The sequence below is a fragment of the Eubalaena glacialis genome, chromosome 19 (assembly GCF_028564815.1).
Source record: "Eubalaena glacialis isolate mEubGla1 chromosome 19, mEubGla1.1.hap2.+ XY, whole genome shotgun sequence".
In the NCBI taxonomy this organism is placed as follows: domain Eukaryota; kingdom Metazoa; phylum Chordata; class Mammalia; order Artiodactyla; family Balaenidae; genus Eubalaena; species Eubalaena glacialis.
Genome location: NC_083734.1, coordinates 43405350 through 43431361, shown reverse-complemented (window position 1 = coordinate 43431361; position 26012 = coordinate 43405350). Strand labels below are relative to the sequence as shown.

Here is a 26012-nt window from a genome sequence, read left to right as displayed (position 1 = left end):
GACCCAAGACAGCAGGAAGTAGGACTTTGGGACCCGGCAGGAGTCCAGAGAAGGAAGGGGAGCTAGCAGAGAAAGCAAAGGGAGAGCTGCCTGTCAGTACAGTCCCAGGACAGGACAGCCAATCACAGCTTGCTAGCAGCTGTGTGACCTTGGGCTGGTTACTTACCCTTTCTTATTTATTTATTTATTTGTTTGTTTGTTTGTTTGTTTGTTTGTTTGTTTGTTTATAAGTGGGTAAGTCCCTACCTACCTTTTCTGAGCCTCTGTCTCCCCATCTATAAAATGGTGATGATAAAAGTTCTTGCCTCGGGACTTCCCTGGTGGCACAGTGGTTAAGAGTCTGCCTGCCAATGCAGGGGACATGGGTTCAAGCTCTGGTCCGGGAAGATCCCACATGCCACGGAGCAACTAAGCCTGTGCGCCACAACTACTGAGCCTGTGCTCTAGAGCCCAAGAGCCACAACTACTGAAGCCCGCGAGCCACAACTACTGAGCTCACATGCCACAACTACTGAGCCTGCACTCTAGAGCCCGTGAGCCACAACTACTGAACCCGCATGCCACAAATACTGAAGCCCGCGTGCCTAGAGCCCATGATCTGAAACAAGAGAAGCCACCGCAATGAGAAGCCCACGCACCACAACGAAGAGTAGCCCCTGCTCCCCGCAACTAGAGAAAGCCCGCACGCAACAACGAAGACCCAACACGGCCAAAAATTAATTAATTTTTTTTAAAAAGTCCTTGCCTCATCGGGTTGACGTGACAACTAAATATGATGAACTAGGATTTGTAAAACCCTTGGCAGAGAGTTGAGAGAGCATCCCAGAGCCCAGGGAGGAAAGAGAGAAGTGGCTGGGAGAGAGGGGAAAGGCCCTCCTTCACATGGGCTGCTAGAGGGAATGTGAACCAGTTTGTCTCTGGAGGGCAGTTTAGCAAACACCTTAAAGATATGCTTATCTGTTGACCCAGAAAATCCACTTAGAGGAATTATCCTCAGAATTCCTGAAAGGTGTGCAAGTTGAATTACCCACAAGGATGTTCATCCAGTGCTGTTTTTGAGAACAGAGGATTGGAGATGATTTAGATGTCCAAGAAAAGGAAACTGGTAACATTATTTATGCTACATTCAGATAAATAAAAACTACATAGCCGTTAAAAATGTGGTTGTAGAATTGTTTTATCAGCACAGAAAGAGGCTCAAATATATATATTTGTTACTCTTTTATTTCAGAAATTTTTAAACATGCACCAAAGCAGAAAAAATAATGTAATAGACCCCCATGCACCCATCACCCAAAGTCAACAATTACCAACTCACAAACAGCCTTCATCCATAACCCCCCCACCTCCTCCCTCCTCCTACATATTATTTTCAAATAAATCCCAAGAATCATTGCATTTCATCCATAAATATTTCAGTATGTAGCTAGCAAATAAGAACTCTTTTTCTTTAACATAACCACATACAATTATCACACCTAAAATAATTAATAATTCCTTAATAAAGGAACATGGTTTCTCTACTCATAAGACTTCTGAACAAAATGCGTTGGTTTTCCATACCAAGCAATTCTGACACTAACTACCCAGAGTTAGTACAGACCCCACAGGTTAAAGGTTCAGTCCCTCTCTTCAGACGACAATCACAAGTGGTGGGTCCTAAGGTACCCATAGTTCTGTCCAACTTGGCTACAAATTGGGGGTTCCCACAACCCCCTCCTTGGGTTCGATAATTTGCTACGATGGCTCACAGAACTCAGAGAAACACTTTACTTACTATTACCAGTTAATTATAAAGGATATTATAAACAACAGACTTGAACAGCCAAATGAAGAGGAATACAGAGCAAGGTGCAGAAGGGTCCCAAGCTCAGGAGCTTCTATTCCCAGGGAATGAGTACACCACCCTCCCAGCACGTGGATGTGTTCACCAACAGGAACCCTGTTGTTTAAAGTTTTAATGGAGCTTCCATTATGTAGGCCTGATTGACTAAATCCTTGGCCCCTGGTGACTAACTCAATTTCCAGCCCCTCCCCCTCCCCAGAGGAGGTTGGAGAACAAGACCGAAAGTTCTAACCCTCTAATCACGTGATTGGTTCCTCTGGTAACCAGCCCCAATCCGGAAGCTATCTAGGGGCCCCAGCCACCAGGCATCACTTTAACAGACAAAAAGACACTCTTATCACTCCAGAGATTCTAAGAGTCTTAGAAGCTCTTGTGTCAGGAACCAGGGACTAAGACCAAATATTCTAATAAAAGATGCTCCCAGCACCCCTATCATTCAGGAAATCACAATGGTTTTAGAAGCTCTGTGCCAGGAACTGGGGACAGAGACCAAATATTTATTTGTTTTATCATAATACCACACAACATAATCCAATATCTGGTCAGTGTTTAAATTTCTGTCTTGTAAATGACAATTTTTTCTTTTGAATTTGGGATCCACATAAAGTCCACACAAAACAACTGGTTGTATATATCTTAAGTCTTTCAAATGATGGGTACCTCCTCCCTGTCTTTTCTTTCCCCTCCCAATGTATCTGTTGTAGAAAAAATGATTTGTCCCGTAGACCCGGACTGCTGGTCAACCCAATGGCCAGAGTCTGGACTTCGTTGATTGCATTCCCATGGTGTAATTTAACATGTTTCCCTGTCCTCTGTATTGCCTGAAACTTGCTAGTTAGACCTAAAGTCTTGATCAAATTTAAGGTTTCCTCCTCCTTCTCAGCAGGGGCAGTTTATAGGTGGTGCGGGAGAAATACGTTGTTTCTCTTTTGGTGACTTTAGCAGCCATAGATGATCAATGCCCGGATCCATTCATTCATTAGTAGTTGCAAAATGGCAACACTCTGATTGTACTTCTTCATTTACTACCTGGGAATACTGCTATAAGGAGAATCATGGCCCTCCCCTGCATCTACAATTTGTTTCCACAGTTGTTATGGGAAAGGCAAGCTTTCAAAGTGATGAGATGATTCCCTAGCATCCTCCAACAGTAACTCATAAGGATTTTCTTTCCTCATTACAAACTTATAAATTTAAATATATTTAAAATAAACATATTTGGGGACTTCCCTGGTGGTCCAGTGGTTAAGACTCTGTGCTCCCAATGCAGGGGGCCCAGGTTTGATCCCTGGTCAGGAAACTAGATCCCACATGCATGCCGCAACTAAAGATCCCACATGCCGCAACTAAGACCCTGTGCAGCCAAATAAATAAATATTAAAAAATAAATACATATGGTATGTTTCAATCTATTGCATGTATTATCCTTATAATTATGTAAAATATTTACATCGTTCCAAAATCAAATCTCTAGAACAAGATAAAGTCATGGAAATCCAGCTTCTATTCCTGTCCCCTCTACTATATCCCCTCTTTCCCCTTACAAGTAACCTTTTTTTTTAAGACCTTTTTTTTTACACACACACACGTATCCTTTTTCTTACTAAGACTAGGGTACCTCCTTATCTATTACAGACAAAAACAAGTTACAAACAGTTTGTAAAGTTTGATCCCAAACAAAAATATTGTTTTTAAATGTACAATAATAGAAAAAAAAACATTTTTGATGTTTCTAACCGCATCTGCTCTCTAGAGATCCTACAATCCTGCACACCTTTTGTTTTGCCAAGTGGAGATGGGTCTTGACTGTACACATGCAGAGGGAGGCATGGCGCAGAGCTGAACTGCAAAATCAAGGGGGCAAGAGTTTAAGGCCTGGAACTGGGAAAGGATCAAAGGGGGAGATGAAGGAGCCAGCACAGGTGGGTCCCGGATGGAGAAAGAGCCGCATTAGAAAGACCAGGAGGGGTCTGCGCAAGCTACGACTTTTGAGCTAAGTTAGGGGAGGTGGTGTAAGTGCCCTCTGTTGAGGGTCACTGGGTAAAACTTAACATCGTTCACTCATGTTTTAAGTAAGAATGGATTCTTTGGGGAGGATATGAAGCCATGCCGAAGGCTGTGTACAGGATAGCAAGGCACAAGGCAGAAGGACACTCAAAGCAGTGGGCAGATTCATAAAAATCCACGTAAACAGACGGAAACATGCCAAAATGGGTCCTGGTCATCCCTAGGTGGTAACTGATTTAACAGGTGTTTTTTGGGGGGTCACTTTTCTACTTTTTAAATTTTTATGCAATAAGAATGTATTATTTTACAATTTGGGGAGATATCATCATTATTTTGAAAATAAAATAAAGCATAGAGATGCTGAAAGAACTGAAGGAAGTGGGTTCACTCAAGGGCCATGCCAGGCTGTCCTGCCCTGGGCGGGGGTTCCGTGCCTCCTCCGCCCTGGGAAGAGAAGCCAGCAGTAATTTGGGGGTATCTGTTAGGGGGCACAGCCAGGCACAGACAGTCCTCCAGGGCGGGAGTACCCTCACAGTTAAGGGCACAGGCTCAGGGCTTGAATGCAGCCCTGCAACTTACTAGCTATGATCTTGCGAAAATAATCCCAGCTCTCTAAGTTCAGTGTCCTCGTCTGTAAAAGAGAAGAGCCATTCCCACTTGGTGGGGTGTTGGGAGGATTGAACAAGACAGTAAATATAAAGTGCTTAACGCCAAGCCCATCACTTGGAAGCAGATAGTAAATAATATTTCTACAACAGGCCATGGCCTCCCTATAAGGTAACCAAAGTGTCACAGTTTCCCCCATGCAGAAGCCCAGGCCAGTCTTGAAGCTAAACCCCAAACCTCACTCTGTCCCCAAAAGAAAATCCTATCTTCAGAAGCACCAGTGAGCAATTGGTATTTTACGAAGGATTCGGCAGGAGCAGTGAGGATGGGTCAGGTGGGACACCCACGGTGCACAAATCCAGGTTCTCCCAGACCCTCCCTCTCCACCTGTCCCCACAGACTGCATGGCCCCCAGCCTCACTGGCCACACCTACCCCTCCCTTGGAGTCTCCCCGGGGGTCTCATCCTTCGCCCAGCACCTTAGCTCCACCAGTCGCCTCCACCTGCCAACTAAGGCCCCTCAGGGCACTGGAGCTTCTCTCCTTAGAAGGTGAGCTGCAGGTTATAGATAAACCAGTGGGTTTTTTTCCTGATACATACAGGAAAGGACACTGAGGCTCAGAGAGGTTATGCAAGTTGTCCTGTAATAGGGAAGAACAAACCTGACTCCATACTGGATCTGTTTCTTTTACTTTAACCTTTGCATCCTACTGCTTTTCTTACAAGTTAAGAATGTTGCTTATAGCCTGCAATTTACAGGATAGTCCATTCTTAAGGCTCTGACCTTTAAAGGTATAACACTTTTCTATTCATATAGAAATAAAAAGTTGCAGAACAGAGAATAACATTTTTCTTGTTGAAGGTTTACAGGAACATCGAAACCTGACCTACGCAGAGAGCTGCAAGGGGAGGGTGGGACGAATTGGGAGATTAGGATTGGCATATATACCCTACCAAGCGCAAAATAGCTAGCTAGTGGGAACATGCTATAAAGCACAGGAAGCTCAGCTCAGTGCTCTGTGACAACCCAGATGGGTGGGATGGGGGGCTGGAAGGGAGGTCTAAGAGGGAGGGGATATAGGTATACGTATAGCTGATTCACTTCATTGTACAGCAGAAACTAACACAACATTGTAAAGCAATTATACTCCAATTTTTTAAAAAATTGTTTTAATAATAATTTTAAAAAAAGAACAAAGGATTCTGGCACCAAGAAGTTTGCAGCAACCAACCACACGCCCTCCCCTTTTAGTCTAAAAGAAGCCTGAACTCTGACTCGGGGAAGACGGTTCTTTGGGACACTAGTCTACCATCTTCTCTGTCTGCTGGCTTTCCGAGTAAAGTCGTTATCCTTTGCCCCAACAACTGGTCTCTTGATTTACTGGCCTGTCCTGCGGTGAGAAGTACGAGCTTGGACTCGGTTACAGCCTGAGGACATAGAACAGACGAGTAGCAGGACAGCATCTCAAACGGTCCCTTGACTTAAAACCCCAATTTTGTTAGCAGGGCCTCCTGTAGGGACTGAGAGGATTCCCCTGGGTTTGGGCTGCAACGCAGGAAGCTCTCAGATCCTCGGGAGCATCTGGGAAGAGAGAAAGGAAAACACCCACGAATACACGCTCACACTCACTCAGATATGCATCCACACGCACCCTGACACTCACATGCCTATAGCCTGCACATGCACTCTCACCTGCACGTATTCACACACAGCCACACACACACACACACACACGCACATACGTTGTCCCGCTCATCTGTGAAGCACAACTGAACTCTGGCGGCCCCTCTGACCCTTCTGTCAAAGTGTGGGTTCAGCCACTCTTTGTTTAAAGAAAGGAATTAGGGATCCAAAAAAATGTTTTTTAAATCCTAGTCTATGTGCTGTGATAGCTGCCCTGTCCACAGCAGCAGTGACCACCCAGACTCAGTCCTCAAGCATGTAGTAACATCCCCCCCTCACCCCAAGAATTGGGATGCACTCCCAGGCACTAGCCCCACCAAGCAAATGACCAACCCCCTTACAAAGGCAGAATCACCCCAAGGCTTCCCCTGGAAACCCAGCCACTCCAGGTGGCCATGCTGCCCAGCAGGAAGAGGGCCACCACCACCCTGGCCAGTGTCCTTGTCCAAGCCCAGGCGCCTTACCTACAGAAGAGCTAATGCCACCTGCTTTGTCAGAATCTCGTGGGACAGGAGTGGGAAACACTCAGCACAGCATCTAGTGGGTAGTGGGTACTCAATAATTGTTCGTTTCACAAAATGAAAAATGTATTGCCCAAGAGTGAATGCTAATGTAAACCATGGGGTTTGGGTGATTGTGATGTGTCGCTGTAGGTTCATCAGTTGTAACAAATGTACCACTCTGGTGGGAATGTTGACAGTGGAAGAGGCAGCTATGCCTGGGTGGGGGCAGAAGGTATATGGGAACTCTCTGTACTTTCCTCTCGATTTTGCTGTAAACCTGAAACTGCTCTAAAGAATAAAGTCTATTTTTTTGTAACTATTTCCTAGAATTCCTCTTAGGAAGAGTCTTATCTAGGGGTAGAGTGGACAGCATCTAAGCTGTTTGGGGCAAAGGACAAGTTCGGTGCCCCAGCCCCTGGGGCATGGTCAGGTGGCCATATTTGGTCACTAGCTGGTGGAGGTGTCAGCTTGGGCTGGGCGAGTGAAACAAAAGGAAAGACCTTCACCTTCTTCGTGGTAGAACTCTCAGCCCTGCCCAGGAAGAGACCCAGTTTGGGTGGGCGAAGATAAGCCACTTGGTAAAGGAAAAGATCATGTAACTCTCTTCACATGACCATCCCTGAGCTGTTTTCTAAACTGGGAGCAGGAAGCAATTCGCAAGCTCATCAGAGATGCCTGAGGCTGGAGTAGGAGACCAGGAAACAAGTCTGATGCTGGTGAGGAGAAGGCTGGGGGGAACAGCCAAGTGTATGAGTGTGGATTTGCCACATGCTGTGTCAACGAACCCTCTCTTCAGTCTGGAATCATCTAGAGCAGTGCTTTCCAGTAGAAATATAATGCATGCCACCCATGTAACTTTAAATTTCCTGGTAGACACATTTTTAAAAAAGTAAAAAGCAGGTGAAATTAATTTTAATAATCTATATTATTTAACCCATATATCCAAAATATTATTATTTCAATAAGCAATCATATAAAAGTTATTGAGATATTTTACTTTTTTTTTTTTTTTTTTTTGGCTGCATTGGGTCTCCATTGCTGCGCGCGGGCTTTCTCTAGTTGTGGCGAGCGGGGGCTACTCTTCATTGCGGTGCACAGGCTTCTCATTGCGGTGGCTTCTCTTGTTGCAGAGCACGGGCTCTAGGCGCACGGGCTTTAGTAGTTGCGGCACGTAGGCTCAGTAGTTGTGGCTCGAGGGCTCTAGAGCGCAGGCTCAGTAGTTGTGGTGCATGGGCTTAGTTGCTCCACGGCATGTGGGAATCTTCCCGGACCAGGGCTTGAACCCGTGTCCCCTGCATTGGCAGGCGGATTCTTAACCACTGTGCCACCAGGGAAGCCCCACATTAGCTTTTTAAAAAATAAAATAAAAATAAACCTGAGGAGGTATGGTCTCTGTCCAAGGAAGACTGCCAGACACACCTGTGAGCGTCTCCCGGAGAGGGACCAGGTGTGAACTGACTTCCCCACAACACATCTGATGCTCTTTACTCCATCTGGAATGTCTACCCCAACCCCAACCCCACCCCAGGGGACTCCTACTGCCACGCTCAGAATGCAGCACCCTCTGTGCACCTGTGCCCGGCACTTCCTCCCTTCCGCCTGGGCCCCTGGCTCGTTGGGGGCATCTTCTGAACCCTGCCAAGCTGTGAACTCTCTGAGGGTAGGTGCCAGGTAGGTGCCTTCTAGGCTTCCTCTGCAAGCGCAGGCTACACTTTATCCTCCCCGCAACCAAGTCTGCAGTTTGCCTGCCCAGGGGAGGGGAACCAGGGTCTCTGGCCTGTACCTCCCTTCCTAAGCAAAGTTGCCTCCCTCTCATCCCATCCACAGAGGGTCCTGCAGGACTCCCAGAAGGAGGAGGAAGAAGAGGAGGGGAAGGAGCAGAAAGCAGGACGGGGAAGGCAGATGCTCTGCCGGCAAAGAGGAACTGAGCAGGAGCCCCTGGCAAGCGGAGGAAAAGTGAGAACAAGAAGAGAGCCTGGCGGTGGGGGGCAGCGGCAGGGGGCGGGGGGATGGCTGGAGGGGAGTAAAGCACACTAGGCTTAAGGGTCCAGCTCCATGAATTTTTACCACCAGGATCAAGATCGAGATCGTTTTCAGCACCCCATAAGGGTCCCTCGCGTCGCTTCCCACTACACACCCTGGGTGGGGGGAGGTTGAAGGGGTGATGTATCATGAGCGGAACCCCAGCTGAGGGCTAAAGCACATCTCACAACAACCCCATGCAATCTGGGTCAGTGCTGCAGCAAGCCCAGGTCTGCCTCCTTTTCCAAGTGGTAAGAATAGCAGACTTCATTCATTCACTGAGGAGGGGTGGGGGGACATGATTCCCATCATGTACGTACATACTGGTAGCTCCCAAATAAGGAATGCAAGAAAGATCGCATTTATTTGACTTTCTTTCAATCAAGTTAAATCCTGTGCCAGTTATCCCACCAGCTGCCCAGAAATCTGACCTTGGATGTGACAGGGCCTCCAGCGATCCCCAGGATTCCCTCTAGGTCACGGGGTTTTCTGTAGCACCAGAGCTACAGAGAGGCCACTTGGACCAGATCAGCCATCTGCCTTGGTTACCATGGAGATGCCTATTTCCCCAGAGGATGTGATCCTTTCCTGGTGGGAGATTCTGCTGCTTCCATGCCAGGTTCAGAGCCCTGGGGAATCTTAATCAAGGCTGAAGGTCCCCAGGAGTCCCACACAGCCATGCCCTTGCCATGTCCCAAGCTCACCCTGGAGAGGTGCCCACATCTGTCCCCCCATTCTCAGGGACTTGCTCCTGTCCCCTGCTGCTCTGAGCTCTCTCTCTTTCCCTTCTCTGCTGAGAATCTGGCATAATCTACTTAGTGATTTAATAACATTACATTTTTATCTTGTCACACATATTTTTCTCTTTAAATCTCCTCAAAAGCTTAAGAGAGAAAGTATTCGTATCCTTTTGTACAGATGAAAAATATGGAGGTTGGGAGACTGAGTCACCCAGGCAGGAAGAGGTGGAGGTGATACTCAGATTCAGGTACTCCAGAGCCCGTGCTCTGGGGCCAGGACTCGGAACTAGGAGTGCGGTAACGAACAAGCCAGTATTATCGGCAGGCACAGATGTCACTTTCAGACAGATTTGTCCTGGCTCCATCATTACTCTACAAGCTCCCCGGGCTGGGACAACCTCCACACTAGGCGGTGGACTCTTTTTTTTTTTTTTTTCAAATAAGATTTTCTTTTTTTGATGTGGACCATTTTTAGTCTTTATTGAATTTGTTACAATACTGCTTCTGTTCTATGCTTTGGTTTTTTGGCCCCAAGGCATGTGGGATCTTAGCTCCCCTACCAGGGATCAAACTCGCACCCCCTGCATTGGAAGGCGAAGTCTTAACCACTGGGCCGCCAGGGAAGTCCCTGGATAGTGGACTCTTATAGACCCTCCTTGGAAATGTCCCCAACGGGAACACAGAGCTACAGACTTTAGACCTGGAAAAGGCCTTAGAAATTACTGAGTCCTCCTTCTAGGGGATAAAATGGGAGCCCTGAGAGGCAAACAGGGTCGCCCAGGAAGCTGGTGGTAACCAAGAACTGGGTGTCCCACTTTCCTAGCCACCTGCCCCTGGCCTGGCCTCTGAGTAGGCTGGCCAAAGCAAAGCCTGTGTGTGTTTGTGGCAATAACTGTTTACAACGCACTGAGGTCAGGTCTGGCACCGGACACCAGGTCCCTGTAAGAGGAGCTGGGGAACATGCTTATCTAGGGCCACCCTCCCTGCCCTGCACCAGGAAGCCGGGTCCAGGAGCTCCCTTTAGAGCCCAGAGTCGGACCTCTGAAAAGGACTTTTTCTCAGTGCTTCACCCCAGGACTCTCTAAGAGGGCGGCAGAGGTTGCAGCCTGGAGCCAGGGGTTGGCCATTCCTAGTAACTGAGCAACTATGAGACAAGTTGGGACCTGGGACTCTTTGCTGCAGTGTTTGCACCTGAACAAACATCTCCTAGAGCAACAAAATGCAAAGAAACTACGAGGGACTAAAAATAACTGCATGCATGCACAGTTGGGGCAAATTATGGATAACAAGATACAAAAAGACCAAAAACCCAACTGCCACTTCTGAAGACCCAGGAGCAAAAGCAGGGTACTGCACATGCCCCCTGAACTCAACACCACCAAAGGGGTGGGCAGACCACCTCAGCCACCCCTCTGGCCCGACCCCTGGATACACTCCTACTCTCACCCCATATAGGGAACCAGCTCGTCCCTCCTCGGGAGCAATCAAGGGAACCGGTTGCTTGTTTTTGCTCCCCTCCTGCCGCAGCAGGGCCCCCAGTGAAGCCTTGCCTGAATTTCTTGTCTGGCCTCTTATCAATTTCTATTGATTAGGGAAGGCCAAGAACCCTAATTGGTAGCACCTACAATGCCTGTTCGTTCAACAAGCATTGAGCATCCACTGTGTGCAGGCACCTACCGCACATACACAGCAGAGGAGAGAGGCACGTACCCTATTCTTTTGAGCTCACAGTCTAACAGGGAGATAAATAAGGGAACTGGCAGAGCCAGACCACGGGCATGCCACCTGTGCCATCACACAGGGCCCCCCGCTTAGGAGGGCCCTGTGCTTGCCTTAATGTTCTGCTGTCGCTGTCTTCAAATTCTGAATCGTTTTTGAACAAAGAGCCTCACGCTGTCATCTTGTACCAGGCCCAGCAATTTATGTAGCCAGTTCAAGGAACAGGCAAGCAAAATGCAGTGTGATTAATGCCAAAGAGAGGAAGAGGGGGCACAGAGAAGACTCCCAGCTGAGTCCTGGAGGATGAGTGGGAGATATCAAACAGAGAAGAGGAGGGAAGAAAAGGGACAGCACGTACAGACCCTGCAATGAGAAAGATCGGGTGCTTCAAAGAACGTTGTAGAATGTGGGGAGTGGTGATACACCATGAGGTGAAGGGGAACTAGGACCAAGAAAAGCCAAGATAATCCTGAAGAACAAAACAGAGGAGCTCATGCTATTGGGCACAGAGACTTTTTGTAAAACTCCTATAATTGAGAGATTATGGCTCTGGGATAAATAGAGCAGTGGAACAGAACAGAGAGTCTGAAAACGAACCCACACATAAATGGAAATACGATTATGATAGAGAAGGCAGGACAAATCAGGTACTAGTCAATGAATGGTGCTGGGACAATTGGCTATCCACATAGGAAAAAAAATTAGACCCCTCTCTCACATCACACACACACACACACACACACATACACACACACACACACACACAATTCCAGGTGGTTTAAAGATCTAAATGTGATTGGGAGATTGGGACTGACATATATACACTATTGATACTATGTATAAAATAGATAACTAATAAGAACCTGCTGTATAGCATAGGGAACTCCACTTCGCTGTACAGTAGAAACTAACACAACATTGTAAAACAACTATAGCCCATTTTTTTAAAAAGACCTAAATGTGAAAAAGCAAAGCTTTAAAACTTTCGGAAAAAAAAAAAAACAGGGTATCTTTATAAACTGGAGGCAGAGAAAAGATTTCTTCAATATGACATAGAAAGGATCTTTTCCTAAAGGAAAAGATAAGCTGGACCACATTGTTATTTTAAATTTTCTTATAACAAAATATGTGTGCACACTGGGGGAGCCAGCTCTGACTCATTCACTCTCTCTCCCCAAACCCCTTTCAAGCACAGCCACGTCTGTGAGTGTAGAGGTTTCCAGGTGGAGGAAGGTCGTGTCCTTAGCTTCTCACACTGGGATGGGTGTGAGGCTGGGACGCCCATGCCTTCTAGCGATGGTTCCCCAATTCCTGATATCAAGGAAGCCACATGATTATTGAAAAGACTACTTAGTAAATACAGAATCAAAAACACTATCAAGAAAAATGGTATAGATGATCTTACTTGCAAAACAGAAATAGAGAGACACAGATGTAGAGAACAAACGTAGGAAACCAAGGGGAGAGGAGGGGTGGGGGGATGAATTGGGAGACTGGGATTGACATATATACACTATTGATACTATGTATAAAATAGATAACTAATGGGAACCTACTGTATAGCTCAGGGAACTCTACTCAGTGTTCTGTGGTGACCTAAATGGGAAGGAAATCCAAAAAAGAGGGGATATATGTATACATATAGCTGATTCACTTTGCTGTACAGTAGAAACAAACACAACATTGTAAAGCAACTATACTCCAATAAAAATTAATTTTTTTAAAAAAACTATCAAGTACACCCAGCTTTTCCTCCCTTGGGGTTTTCCATGTGATGGGCTCTTTCCATTTAAGCATCAACTGGGACGTCACCTCCTCAGAGGCCTCCTGAAGCCCTTGTTGTGATGTGCTCCAAGGACAAAGAACAAGATAAACTCAAAGGGCCAACATCACCGGAACAGAGAGTTACCAGACCCTTATCACTCTGTCACAATAAGACCATTGCAACATCTCTGAGCTTTCCCAAGCAGCATGCCTTGCTCCTTTCCCATCCCATATAAAGGAAGGTATTCATCCCACTGGAAACATGTGGACCCTACCCAATAGGCAGGTGACTCACAAGTCTCTTTGTTCCCTGGCTATAAAAACAGACAAGCAACCCATGCTCATCCTCGACTTTCCCTGGCTACCAGGAAGTCGGCTCACTGTTCTTGCAGCGACCCTTCTCTTTAATAAACTCTATCTTCCTTACATTCTGCCTTGCATCTGGAAATTCTTTTCCAACCCGTGCTCGGACCATGACACTTGTCACTCTATCATGTCACCTTATTTACTTCTTTCTTGGCACCTGTCACAATCTGTCATCTTATTGTCTCTCTCTCCCATTAGACTCCACTGGTGCCAGTGACCCTGACCATCAAGAGACATAAACCCACAGTCCTTGGGGCCAGCATACATTTTTCTGTTTGCCTTGCACAGTGTTTTTCCAAAATTAAATTTATTGGCGATGTTTAGAAATCAAAAGATTTTATAGAAACATCTGAATTTCAGGGTTCTCTTGAAAAAGAAGATCTAGCACAATGGGCTGGAGGCGCTGCAGCCTCTGATTTTCACCCCGGCGCTCACCACACCCCATTACACCACCCTTGGCTGTCTGCACTCCTTTATCTTACCTCCCTGGCCCCTGGAAGCCTTTGGAGTCTAAAACCACACTAGGTACCCCTGCAACTATGAGCATTTCAATTAATAAATTGAAAGTGCTAGAAAGGTTGACTGTTTTGAAGGAAATAGTTCAACTAAGCTCTGGGAAGGCTCAGCCCCACACAATTTGTATGACAGAAAGGACCCCCTTCCAAGTGCGTGAATTCTTGGCCCCCAGAACCAACGTTACTCTCCCTTGAACTCGTGCTAATGATCTGGGCATTCTTTCCTTAGACGATCTAAACGATACGTTTAAAGTAGATTAATCCATTTTTAGATTAGATTCATCTAAATGATAAATTAATCTAAATGATAAAGTTAAGGTTTTGGTTATACTATTGTACGTTGAAAAAGTGCCGCCCTAAATCTGTCACGGAGCAAATCTGTAAAGTAGGGAGTAAGTGGGTAGTTGGGTGGGTATGAGATAGTGGGAATTTGTCGTGTTTGGGAGGGTCAGCATCTAAATCCCCTCTAAGGAGTGCCAATCTACCCCAGGAAAAAACCCTTCCCTGCAACAGGGTCAAGAAGGCGGAACAAGCCAAAGAACATAGGGTGCAGGCGCAGAAACCTCCGCCAGTTGTCTGCACCGGCCAGACACCTTCCTCCAGCACTGCGCAGGCGCCTAGATGAACCAACCCTTCCCTCCCCCTTCCATCTCTCTCCTAGTCGAGAGGACGCCCTCCCGCAGCACACAGTTCCTGCGCAAGCGCCGTCCCGCGTCCCCGTTTCCGGACCAATTGGAAGCGGCGGCGCCCGGGCGCAGGGGGCAGAACGCCGTGGGTGGGGCCTGGACGTGAGGGCAGCGCGCTGGCGTCACAGGGGCGGCTATATAAGTGAATACAGGCACCGCCCCTCCGTCCCAGTCACTGAGCCGCCGCCGAGGACTCAGCAGCCTCCCCCTTGAGCCCCCTCGCTTCCCGACGCTCCGTCCCCCCCGCCTGCCTTCTCCAGCCGCCGCCTTCCGCAGGCCGTTTCCACCGAGGAAAAGGAATCGTATCGTATGTCCGCTATCCAGAACCTCCACTCTTTCGGTAAGTCCCGGAAAGGTCCCAAGAGGAGGAAGGCCCGGGCGGGGCGCTCCGGGTCCACAGCCAGGGCCCGGAAAGCTGCTAAGCGTTCCGGGCCTTAGTGAACTTGGGTAGAGGGGAGATGTCCGGGCTCGCAGGCAGTGGGGCCGCGGCCTGGGCCCTGGGGTTGGCCCCTGAGCGCGACCGGAAGGAGCGGGCGGGAGGTCAGCCCTTGGGCGGGCCCGGCGTCTCGGGTGGCGCATTTACTAATGGCTCCCTGGCCTCATCGGGCCACACCCGCCCCTCCCGCCACCCTTTCGTCACATCCCATACGTCACCGCCGTTGTCACGGAGCTGGGAGGGAGAGGCGGTGCCAGCCGTAAGTGACAGCTGCGCGCGCCAATGGGGCGGGAAGCGTGGCCACGCCTCGGAGCTTGAGTTCCGGCCGGTTGCATCAGCTGGGTGGGGCGCCGCCGGCCAACCCTGGCTCCCCCGACATGTGATCGGCTTCCGAGGGCGGGCCTGGGGCAGGAAGCCCAGACATTCTCCCGGACTGGGGAAGCTGGCCGTCCCGGACTGACCTGTTCGAGGAGAGCCAAGAAAGAATATATCTGATCTGACCAGGCCCTGACGATTTCAGTATCACTTTCTGCACACGGAAGAGATCCAGTGGGAGGGTGGCAGTGGGATCTGAGCACAACAGCACTAAACGAGCTTGACCTTTTTTCCCAGACCCCTTTGCTGATGCAAGTAAGGGTGATGATCTGCTTCCTGCTGGCACTGAGGATTATATCCATATAAGAATTCAACAGAGGAACGGCAGGAAGACCCTTACTACTGTCCAAGGGATCGCTGATGATTACGATAAAAAGAAACTAGTGAAGGCGTTTAAGAAGGTAGGTTTTTAATGAGATTGTAGGGAAATCGCATTTACCTTGCCTACATGGGGCTGCTGTCCTGTATTACTTCCTGAAAAGGGTTATTAGTGGCATTCAGGCCGTTGCGCTGCCTAACTTGTTTTGCTTGCGTTGTCCTTGCAGAAATTTGCCTGCAATGGTACTGTAATTGAGCATCCAGAATATGGAGAAGTAATTCAGCTACAGGGTGACCAGCGCAAGAACATATGCCAGTTCCTCGTAGAGGTGAGTTGTCACTTCTTGTTAGCACATTTGTGCCTCTGCCCTGGCTAACTAATCTGAGATCTGCCTAGTCTAGTCAGTTTCTGCTGGGGACATAGAAGTTTGTTTTCTAAGGCTAAGCCAAACAGTAGAGTTTTTGAAGTTCATAGACAAAATGTGTTTCTGAAAGCAAGGGATTTGTCTGCCTTAAGTTTACTGTTTACATGGATCTACTTTAAGGGTGCAATTGCATGCAGACACATACTAAAACAAGCAGGATGTCTGGTTGGCTGTTCTAGGTGCTAAAATCCTACCTATTACACCATTGGTGGTTAACTGAGTGTACCCTGAGTTGAGAGCATCTGGGCTCTGGGACTTCTCTTGACCAGTGTAGAAGCAGGAGGACAGGATTGTTGTCATCAGAAATGGAGGCTTTAAAACTGCCCTTTTTTCCTTTGCAGATTGGACTGGCTAAGGACGATCAGCTGAAGGTTCATGGGTTTTAAGTGCTTCTGGCTCACTGAAGCTTAAGTGAGGATTTCCTTGCAATGAGTAGAATTTTCCTTCTGTCCCTTGTCACAAGTTTAAAAACCTCACAGTTTGTGTAATGTAACCATTTGGGGTCTGCTTTTAACTTGGACTAGTGTAACTCCTTCATGCAATAAACTGAAAAGAGCCATGCTGTCTAGTCTTGAAGTCCCTCATTTAAACAGAGGTCAAGCAGTAGGCACCTGGCAGTGTCCAGCCTGAAACAAAGCAATAACAGTGATGTTTCAGCCAAGTCCAGAGCCCCAAGATCACAGACGGCTATGTCTGGCCAGAAGCTCCTCAGCAATCCCTCTACAGAGTTCCCTGCCCTAAGAGAATGTTGCCACCTGAACAGCCCTCGGTGAAGCTGAGAGTGGAGGATGGGGTGAGGCAGCGACGGCAGCTGTACTGCTAGAGGGAGTCTTTGATCATCAGGGGAAAGATCCCCTGGTATCTCCAACGTGACCAGGTGGGCAGAGCTTAGAGCAGCCACCTTCATTTTATTGAGGTGAGAGGACATCTGGCTTGCCACCAAGGTCTTTTTGACCAGACATATCTTAGCTGATCGATGTCCAAACTAGAACGTGAGGCCAACCTTCTATCAGAGTTAAACTTTTGACAAGGGAACAAATTTCAAACCGATGTATCAGTCATGTAGCTGTAGAGCTCGCAACTTACTAGCAACAGCTGCCCAATGCCATGTGAAGTAACAAACTGGTTTTTGGTTTTTTGGGGGGGTTTTTTCCCCTTCAGTTTTAATGTTATGTAATGTATTTAAACCCTTATTTAAATAAAACTTGTTTTCAGAAACATCTGACTTGCAGATTTCTGTTTAATATATAGTTATAGACAATCTTGTATGTGTGGAGGAACCACAGAAATGGCAGTAGAGGATACATCTGCACCTGCAGCTCCTCAAATGGGGCCTCAGCCTCTTAATGAAAAACTAGTGAGCTTGTCCCTCCAAGTGCCCCACATGTCAGCTGTCCTGTAAGCATTCAGCCAGAGCTGTGCTGTCCCATTAATCTGTCCTGAAAGAAAGTGCTGCTTGGCTGACAGACACTTGGCCAACTGCCTGAGTGGTTTAGTGGTTGTGGAGGAACTTGCCTTGTGAGATGACAGAGCAGGGTTGGTTTGGAAATCCTTGAGTTCCCTTCTTAACAGGTCTTAAGGACTGTGACAAAAAGATAAACATGGTGTGCGGCTTGATGTAATCCACAAACCCTAGAAAAGGCATAATGAAAGTACTTTTTCTAGAGAATAGGTTTGTAGTAGTAAAAATGTAGTTACTAAAATGTTGGAGAAGCTGAAACAATGTTGGGAGGCCATCCCTTGACAAAGGGCAATGAGCAGTGAAGTGTATCAAAGTCTGCTCTTAGGGCCATTCTGTTAAACACAAAATCCGTTTGTGGATTATGAACTGGTCAGGCTTCAAACTCAGAATGGTCGTTAGGAGTCAACCCTTCCCCTCTCGGTTGCCGGCCCATTTTGTAAATAAAGGTTAGCCTCCCACATAGAGGCCAACCTGGAGCCAGGGGGGTGTGTGAGGAAGAGGAGGACCAATGAGATGCAGGGCTGAGCCAGTGGTAACTGCCCTGAAAACAAGATTCTAACCCCAGAGGCAGAGGCTTGTAACCCAAGATCCTACAAAACTGATTGTGTTTAATGAACAACTTAACCACTTGGCTCCAAATGTAGCAGCGTTGTTCAAAGCATTTGGATGATACTTTTAAAAATCAGAAAGATCTGACTGTTAAGCAAAAGGGCTTATAGGGGCTTCTATTACAGAACAACCTAGAGGCCAAACCCACAGAAGACCACAATCAGAAGATGGGATGAGGGGCTTCCCTGGTGGCGCAGTGGTTAAGAATCCGCCTGCCAGTGCAGGGGACATGGATTCAAGCCCTGGTCCGGAAAGATCCCACATGCCACGGAGCAACTAAGCTCGTGCACCACAACTACTGAGCCTGTGCCTTAGAGCCTGCGAACCACAACTACTGAGCCCGCGTGCCACAACTACTGAGCCTGCGTGCCTAGAGCCCATGCTCCTCAACAAGAGAAGCCACTGCAATGAGAAGCGCATGCACCACAATGAAGAGTAGCCCCTGCTCGCTGCAACTAGAGAAAGCCCGCGTGCAGCAGCAAAGATCCAATGCAGCCAAAAATAAATAAGTAAAATTTTTTTTTTTTTTTAAATCTGTTTAAAAAAAAAGAAGATGGGGGACTTCCCTGGTGGCGCAGTGGTTAAGACCCTGTGCTCCCAATGCCGGGGGCCAGGGTTCGATCCCTGGTCAGGGAACTAGATCCCACATGCATGCCGCAACTAAGGAGCCGGCGAGCCGCAACTAAGGAGCATGCCTGCCGCAACCAAGACCCAGCACAACCAAATAAATAAAATTTAAAAAAATTAAAAAAAAAAAAAAAAAAATCAGATGGGGTGAAACAGTAAGAGAATCCTGTGCCGTTGGTGTGCTGGTCCTGTGCTAGGTTGTTAACATCTCTTGTGGCTATTAAAGACCTCCAGTTCTCCAGAATGGGACTATTCTTTGGAAAACTAGCAACATCAGTATTCAGTCAGCTGTCTGGAACCAACCAAAACAAGTATCTGAACATAATGGCAAGAGGTTTGTGAACATTATTATTTTTTTTTTTTTTTTTTTGGCCTCACCAAGTGGCATGAGAGGTCTTAGGTCCCCCGACCAGGGATCAAACCTGTGCCCCCTTAGTGGAAGCTTGGAGTCTTAACCACTGGACCACCAGGGAAGTCCTGGTTTGTGAACATTCTAATCAATTGATGTGACTTGGGTGTATCTCAGGGAATGAAATAATTAAGAAAGGCTAGAGACTTCCCTGGCGATCCAGTGGTTAAAAATCCACGCTTCCACTGCGGAGGGCACGGGTTCAATTCCTGGTCGGGGAACTAAAATCCCACATGCCGCGTGGTATGGACAAAAAATAAATACACAAATGGGCGTGGCCCCCCCCCAAAAAAAGCCTAATTGTCTCCATTTGATAGTTAAGAAATATGAAATGTGGACATTCCCAAGGCTAATGGGTGGTTGCACATTTTCTAGAACCCAGGACTCTCCACTGCTCTTCCCACCAGATGACCTAAATAGTTTATTTTACAGAGGTTGCATGCTTGGTATATGCAGTGCAGCATGCAAGGAATCGTGGGCCTCAAAAAGGCTAATCAGACACCCTGTGCTTGGGATGCTGACCCCAGATAGGGGTGTGAGACTGGCACACAGCCGGGACACAAGGCAGAGAGGGGTCAAGGCCACCAGTGGCTTGACCAAAGAGCTGCAGGATCTCTGGGGATTGGGAAATCTTCCCCACCTCCATCTGGACCCCATAGGACCAGGGAAGGCTTCATAAAGGAGGTGCCATCAGAAACAGGGCATTCCAGACAAAGACGAGGAGTCAAGACCCAGGGGTGGAAGCACCTAGTGTGTGTGAGGAATCCATGGCTGGAACAAAGGCTCTGCATGGAGCAGAAATAATTCAGTACTGCCTCTCACTATATGCCAGGCCTGTGCTAAACGACTCATTTCGCAGTACGGACTCAGTCCCATGGTATACAGATTCAGAGAGGAAATATAACTTAACCAGCAAGTAGGTGGGGAGGAGGGGGTGGAGGAGAATAAGGGCTGGGGGGAAGATTGGTGTGAGGTCAGAGTGGGCTGAGCCACGAGCTAAGACTTTGATGTTAATATGCAAAAGAATCACAGTAAAGAATGTCTCCCAGGGACTTCCCTGGTGGTCCAGTGGTTAAGGGTCCACGCTCCCACTGCAGGGGGCACAGATTCGATCCCTGGTTGGGGAACTAAGATCCTGCATGCCGTGCAGCTTGGCCAAAAAAATAAAGACTGATTAGGAAGATGATTAATAAAATTTACGGCCAAAAAAAAAAAAGTCTCCCAGCTCTCTTCTCCTTAGTTCCTTTCTCCCACCCCCAGTTTCTTCTCTCTGCCTCATCCTTCCCCTCTCTTCCTTCAGTCTCCCTGCCCAGCCCAATGCTCACCCTTGGCAACAGGGACAAGCAGGGCCAAACACAAAATGAAGGCAAAATGCAGACTGGTGAGCTAAAACTACTTTAAAACCTATTCAATTTTTAATCTATAAATAGGTCAAAGAAACCCAGTATATTCGTGAACAAACATTGTACCAGGAGGCTCTAGAATTGACTCCCTTCCTTGTTTACCAGCCTGGGTGGTACCCCCTGTGGCATCAGTGTCAAAACACTTTACTATTAATCTGAAAAAGAATGAATATATGTATATGTATAACTGAATCACTATGCTGTACACCTGAAACTTAACACAACATTGTAAATCAACTATACTCCAATAAAGTTTTTTTAAAAAGAATTAAATTTTAAAATCTATATGGGAGGGAATTCCCTGGTGGTCCGGTAGGTAAGACTCTGCGCTCCCAGTGCAGAGGGCCTGGGTTCGATCCCTGGTCAGGGAACTAGATCCCACATGCTATGCCACAACTAAGAGTTCACATGCTGCAACTAGGAGTCTGCATGCCGCAACTAAGAAGTCCGTATGCCGCAACTAAGAAGTCCATATGCCGCAACTAAGAAGTCCGCATGCCGCAACTAAGACCTGGAGCAGCCAAAATAAATAAATAATTTTTTTTTTTAAATAAAAAATAAAATCTATATGGGAAAAGAATCTAAAAAAGGTTGAATATATGTATATGTATAACTGAATCACTATGCTGTATACCTGAAACTAACAACGTTGTGAATCAACTATACTCCAATAAAATTTTTAAAAAAGAATTAAAAAAACAAAACAAAACAAAAAACTACTATTCACTGTCACAATTACTTTGAAATTAAGAACCCTTTGACTAATTTTTAACTTTTAAGGAGATAAGACATTATTTCAAAATTAGCCCATAATCTGAGGCTTTGGTAATTTCTTCTCTTGCACTCAACTCCAATTAAAATATTCATAAAATGCACTGTTCTTGGGAGAACCTGTTAAAAATTCAGATTCTAGGCCCCTCCCAGGACAATTTGGCTGTACTGGGTATTAGCTAACCAGTGCCCGGGTCCCAGCTACTTTTCAAGGGCCTACAAAATGTCTAAGGACTGAAGAAAAATGCATCATTTCCAAAAATTGACTCAAAAACTGCAAAATCAGCATAATTGTTTAACTACAAGAGCTGCAATATAATTCTTACATAACTATATGTAAACGTAATAAAGGTTCTAGAGAAAGAATATTATTTTTAACAAAACTTAGATTTGTAAAATTTATAAATATGTTTTCAAAACTGTTACAGAATTGCTTCCTCCCTCCTCAAAAAAAAAAAGTTACAGAAAATGTATGTCTATATGGCCTGTGAGTACATTTTATTCATTTGGTATGAGGTGTGACATAGCCTCGGAGGATATTACAGAGGCCTACAAACTCCAGGAAATGACCCTGCCTTTAGGGCCAGAGATTCTGATCCAGAAGCTCTGAAATGGGGCCCAGCTGGTTAAATGGGGCCCTGCCCTTTAACCAGCATCAGCCAGTTCCTATGGGAGGGCCACAAACCCCATGTGGGAAAACACTGCTGCGGCTAATGGGGAGATACTGAAGAAACTTGAGCAGGAGAGAAGCATCATCAGAGCTAAACTTCAGGGCAATCAAGAGTATTTTATCTAAGGGACTTCCCTGGTGGTCCAGTGGTTAAGACTTTGCCTCCCAAGGCAGGGGGTGCAGGTTCAATCCCTGGTCGGGGACCTAAAATCCCACATTCCTTGCAGCCAAAAAAACAAAACATAAAACAGAAGCAATATTGTAGCAAGTTCAATAAAGACTTTAAAAATGGTCCACACAAAAAAAACTTTAAAAAAAGAGTATTTAGGGGCTTCCCTGGTGGCGCAGTGGTTGAGAATCTGCCTGCCGATGCAGGGGACACGGGTTCGAGCCCTGGTCTGGGAAGATCGCAAATGCCGCGGAGCAGCTGGGCCTGTGAGCCACAATTACTGAGCCTGCGCGTCTGGAGCCTATGCTCCACAACAAGAGAGGCCGCGATAGTGAGAGGCCCGCGCACCGCGATGAAGAGTAGCCCCCGCTTGCCTCAACTAGAGAAAGCCCTCGCACAGAAACGAAGACCCAACACAGCCATAAATAAATAAATAAATACTTTAAAAAAAAAAGAGTATTTTATTTATTTAAGATGGTAGAAAAAGGGGTAACCGAGGGTTACCAACATCTGAGAAACCAACCCCTGAGACTTTGTGAGAGTTCATGTATAACGTACGTGTGTGCATTTTCTTCAAGACCATCCATAGCTTTAATCAGATTCTTAAAGGAAGCCACTACCCGAAACAGTTAAGAATCTCCGGCCCATGATTTCCTCCCAAGACTTGCAAAGCCCCAGGGATTATCAAAGGTTTTCCAGGCACATCACTACAAGCAGTAACAGTGCCTATTTCAATATCGATTTTTAAAATTAATAACTATTCAAAATATTTAAAAATAACTCTGAAACAGAGTGTGTGTTGAGCAGGAGGCGCACACAGCAGCCAGACTCCAAGGCGCTCGGAAGCCCGCACACGACTCACTCGCTGCACAGCCACTATCACCAGCCGTCATCCAGCCGCAGCCATCCAGGTCGTTGCGAGGTTCAAATTGTCTTTAATCTTAGACCTTTATGGTTAATTTATACCCAGAATGGACAACTGGTTGAAAACAGGAAGCGTAGGGAACACAGAGGGTGGAAAATGTTAATGTGGGAGCATAAACGTGACAGTCATCTGTGCGTGTGTCAAGTCATTGATTCTCACTCCATTTCTGTGAAACAGTAGAAAACAAACACAGGACCAAATCAGGTGCAGGGAGATTGTGACTTACTTAGGTTCCATTGTCCCATCATGGAAACAGAGCTAAAGACCTGCTGCTCAGCATCACCTGGGAGCTTGTTAGATGTGCAGAATTTCAAGCCCCACAGTAGACTTACTAAATCAATCTTTTTTTTTTTTTTTTTGGCTGCGCTGGGTTTTCGTTGCTGCGCGCGGGCTTTCTCTAGTTGCGGCGAGCGGGGGGCTACTCTTCGTTTCGGTGCACGCGCTTCTCATTGCAGTGGCTTCTCTTGTTGCAGAGCCCTGGCTCTAGGCATGCAGGCTTCAGTAGTTGCGGCGCGTGGGCTCAGTAGTTGTGGCTCGTGGGCTCTAGAGCGCAGGCTCAGTAGTTGTGGCGCACGGGCTTAGTTGTTTTCCAGGACATGTGGGATCTTCCTGGACCAGGGATCGAACCCGTGTCCCCTGCATTGGCAGGCGGATTCTCAACCACTGTGCCTGCAGGAAAGTCCCTCAATCTTCACTTTAACAATCTTCATTAACAAAGTTTGAGAAGCACCAGCTTGGACCATAAAATTAGCAGACCTCATAGAGTGATCTGCAAGCTGGTTAAAGAAAAACGGTAACGTTATGAGTTTAAATTTTTTATAAATGCATTTTCCATTACAGTTTCAGATATGCATTGAAATGCACAAAAACAGACCGTTGAAGAATGGAAAGCAACAGTTATGAGCTAAATATGAACTGATTAGTACCGTGGTACACTGATCATTACCATGCATCTCCAGATTATTCAAGCAGACAGCACCTGAAAATTATTTTTCTCCTAACATGCTGTTTTCATTTATGACACAGCAGCTCCTTTGTAAGTACCAGGTCACATCCATCCCTTGGTACATATCTGTATTTGCTTTTAGACCATTTCTTTTGTTTAAAAATAATAATAATAAAGCTAGTTCTATTGAAACACCAAAAATAAATAAATAAATAACATGGCACCGGCTGAGAGGCGCAGAAAACTGGCTGTCACAGCAGTCAGCTGGGGCGCTTTTTAGTGGTACCAAGCCTGAGCTCAGCCCTCAGAGCCTCAGGCCAGAAGCCCTGGAGTGGCCCATGAGTGATCTCTCCATTCACCACTACCGAACCCTACCAGATCTGCAGGTCCTGTTCATCTGATTAAGGATGTCAAAAACAATGCTGAAGAAGAAAATACAGTGATGGCTATATCAAATGTGGCTTTTCATTTACTGGGACCAAAGACAGCGCCCATCTCTCATGTGCTATCTGTAATGTGCTTGCATAAGTAGCCTGAAACTCTCTTATATCACCCTCCAGGAAAAATAATACAAAGTTTATAAAAAAATATAAGGTGATCCTTATGGACTACAGCTTTAAAAAAATACATAACGAAATTTAAATCTGCATTTTAACATATATTTGTTCTCATAACCAAGCATGATGCAATATCACTTTTTAATTTGTCTAAAATCGTGCTTTTTCTTCTAATTAAATATAAACGATGTTTTGTCACTTTTTAATGGGAAAGTCAAATTTTATCTTTAAATGATATGATTATTACAGTTATTTTATTTCATTTTTATTTTTATTTTTTTATTGAAGTAGAGTTGATTTTCATCGTTGTGTAAATTTCTGCTGTACAGCAAAGTGATTCAGTTTTACATATAGAAATACATTCTTCTTTATATTCTTTTCCATTATGGTTTATCACAGGATATTGAATATAGTTCCCTGTGCTATACAGTAGGACCTTGTTGTTTATCTATTCTATATGTAACACTTTGCATCTGCTAACCCCCAACTCCCACTCCATCCCTCCCCCATCCCCCATCCCCCTTGGCAACCACAAGTCTGTTCTCTATGTCTGTGAGTTACAGATTATATTTTAAATTAAGCTTTAAAGAAGAACCTATCATTACCAACCTCAAATAAATTATCTTTTACTTAAAATGCCTGGCGTATACCTGGCATATGATGAAAATGATCTAAAATTCCCAAGCTGGTTCTCTAGATTCTTGTGGTGGCTTGTGGCGGCTTATGGAATCTTAGTTCCCCACACACTCAGCAGTGAAATTGGGGAGTCCTAACCACTGGACCGCCAGGGAATTCCTCTCTAGATTCTTTTTTTTTTTTAAGATTTATTTATTATTTATTTGTTTATTTTATTTATTTTTGGCTGCATTGGGTCTTAGTCGAGGCATGTGGGATCTTTTATTGTGGCGTGAGGGCTTCTCTCTAGTTGCGGCCTGCGGGTTTTCTCTCTCTAGTTGAGGCGTGGGAGCTCAGTAGTTGTGGCACGTGGGCTTAGTTGCCCCGCAGCATGTGGGATCTTAGTTCCCTGACCAGGGATCAAACGCACGTCCCCTGCATTGTAAGACAGATTCTTTACCACTGGACCACCAGGAAAGTCCCTCTAGATTTTTCATATGAGAGTAGAAAGGCTCATTGATACAAAAAAATTGAGACTCACTGAGAGAGATCTCAGATGCTTTGCTGCTGGACATGGGACAGAAGACAGGGTGTGGGTGACTCTGAAAAGCTTTCCCAGGTTTATGACAGTGCCCAGTGGGCTCATGTAACCCAGGGTTTCTCAGCCTCAGCACTATTGATATTTGGGGCCAGGTAGTTATTGGGGGGGGGGAGAGGAGGTGGTCTGTCCTGTGTATCATAGAACGTTTAGCAGTATCTCTGACCTCTATGAATTAGATGCCAATAGCACTCCTTCCCCTACCCCACCTCCCCAGACAACCAGAACTGTCTCTAGAC

General features: G+C 46.3%; 1 protein-coding gene across 1 annotated transcript; it reads left to right on the top strand.

Annotated features, from left to right (window-relative positions):
- Positions 1 to 14609: 14609 nt before the first annotated feature.
- Positions 14610 to 17230, top strand: EIF1 (eukaryotic translation initiation factor 1). Its single transcript, XM_061174874.1, has 4 exons — positions 14610 to 14798; positions 15507 to 15670; positions 15815 to 15916; positions 16354 to 17230. Exons 1-4 carry the CDS (start codon positions 14768 to 14770, stop codon positions 16396 to 16398), a joined length of 342 nt encoding a protein of 113 aa, XP_061030857.1. The 5' UTR covers positions 14610 to 14767; the 3' UTR covers positions 16399 to 17230.
- Positions 17231 to 26012: the final 8782 nt, after the last annotated feature.

Coding starts and splice junctions, on each gene's coding strand:
- EIF1 (XM_061174874.1), top strand. CDS start 14,768: ATGTCCGCTATCCAGAACCTCCACTCTTTCG. Junction 15,671..15,814: donor TAGTGAAGGCGTTTAAGAAG/GTAGGTTTTTAA, acceptor TTGTCCTTGCAG/AAATTTGCCTGCAATGGTAC. Junction 15,917..16,353: donor TATGCCAGTTCCTCGTAGAG/GTGAGTTGTCAC, acceptor TTTCCTTTGCAG/ATTGGACTGGCTAAGGACGA.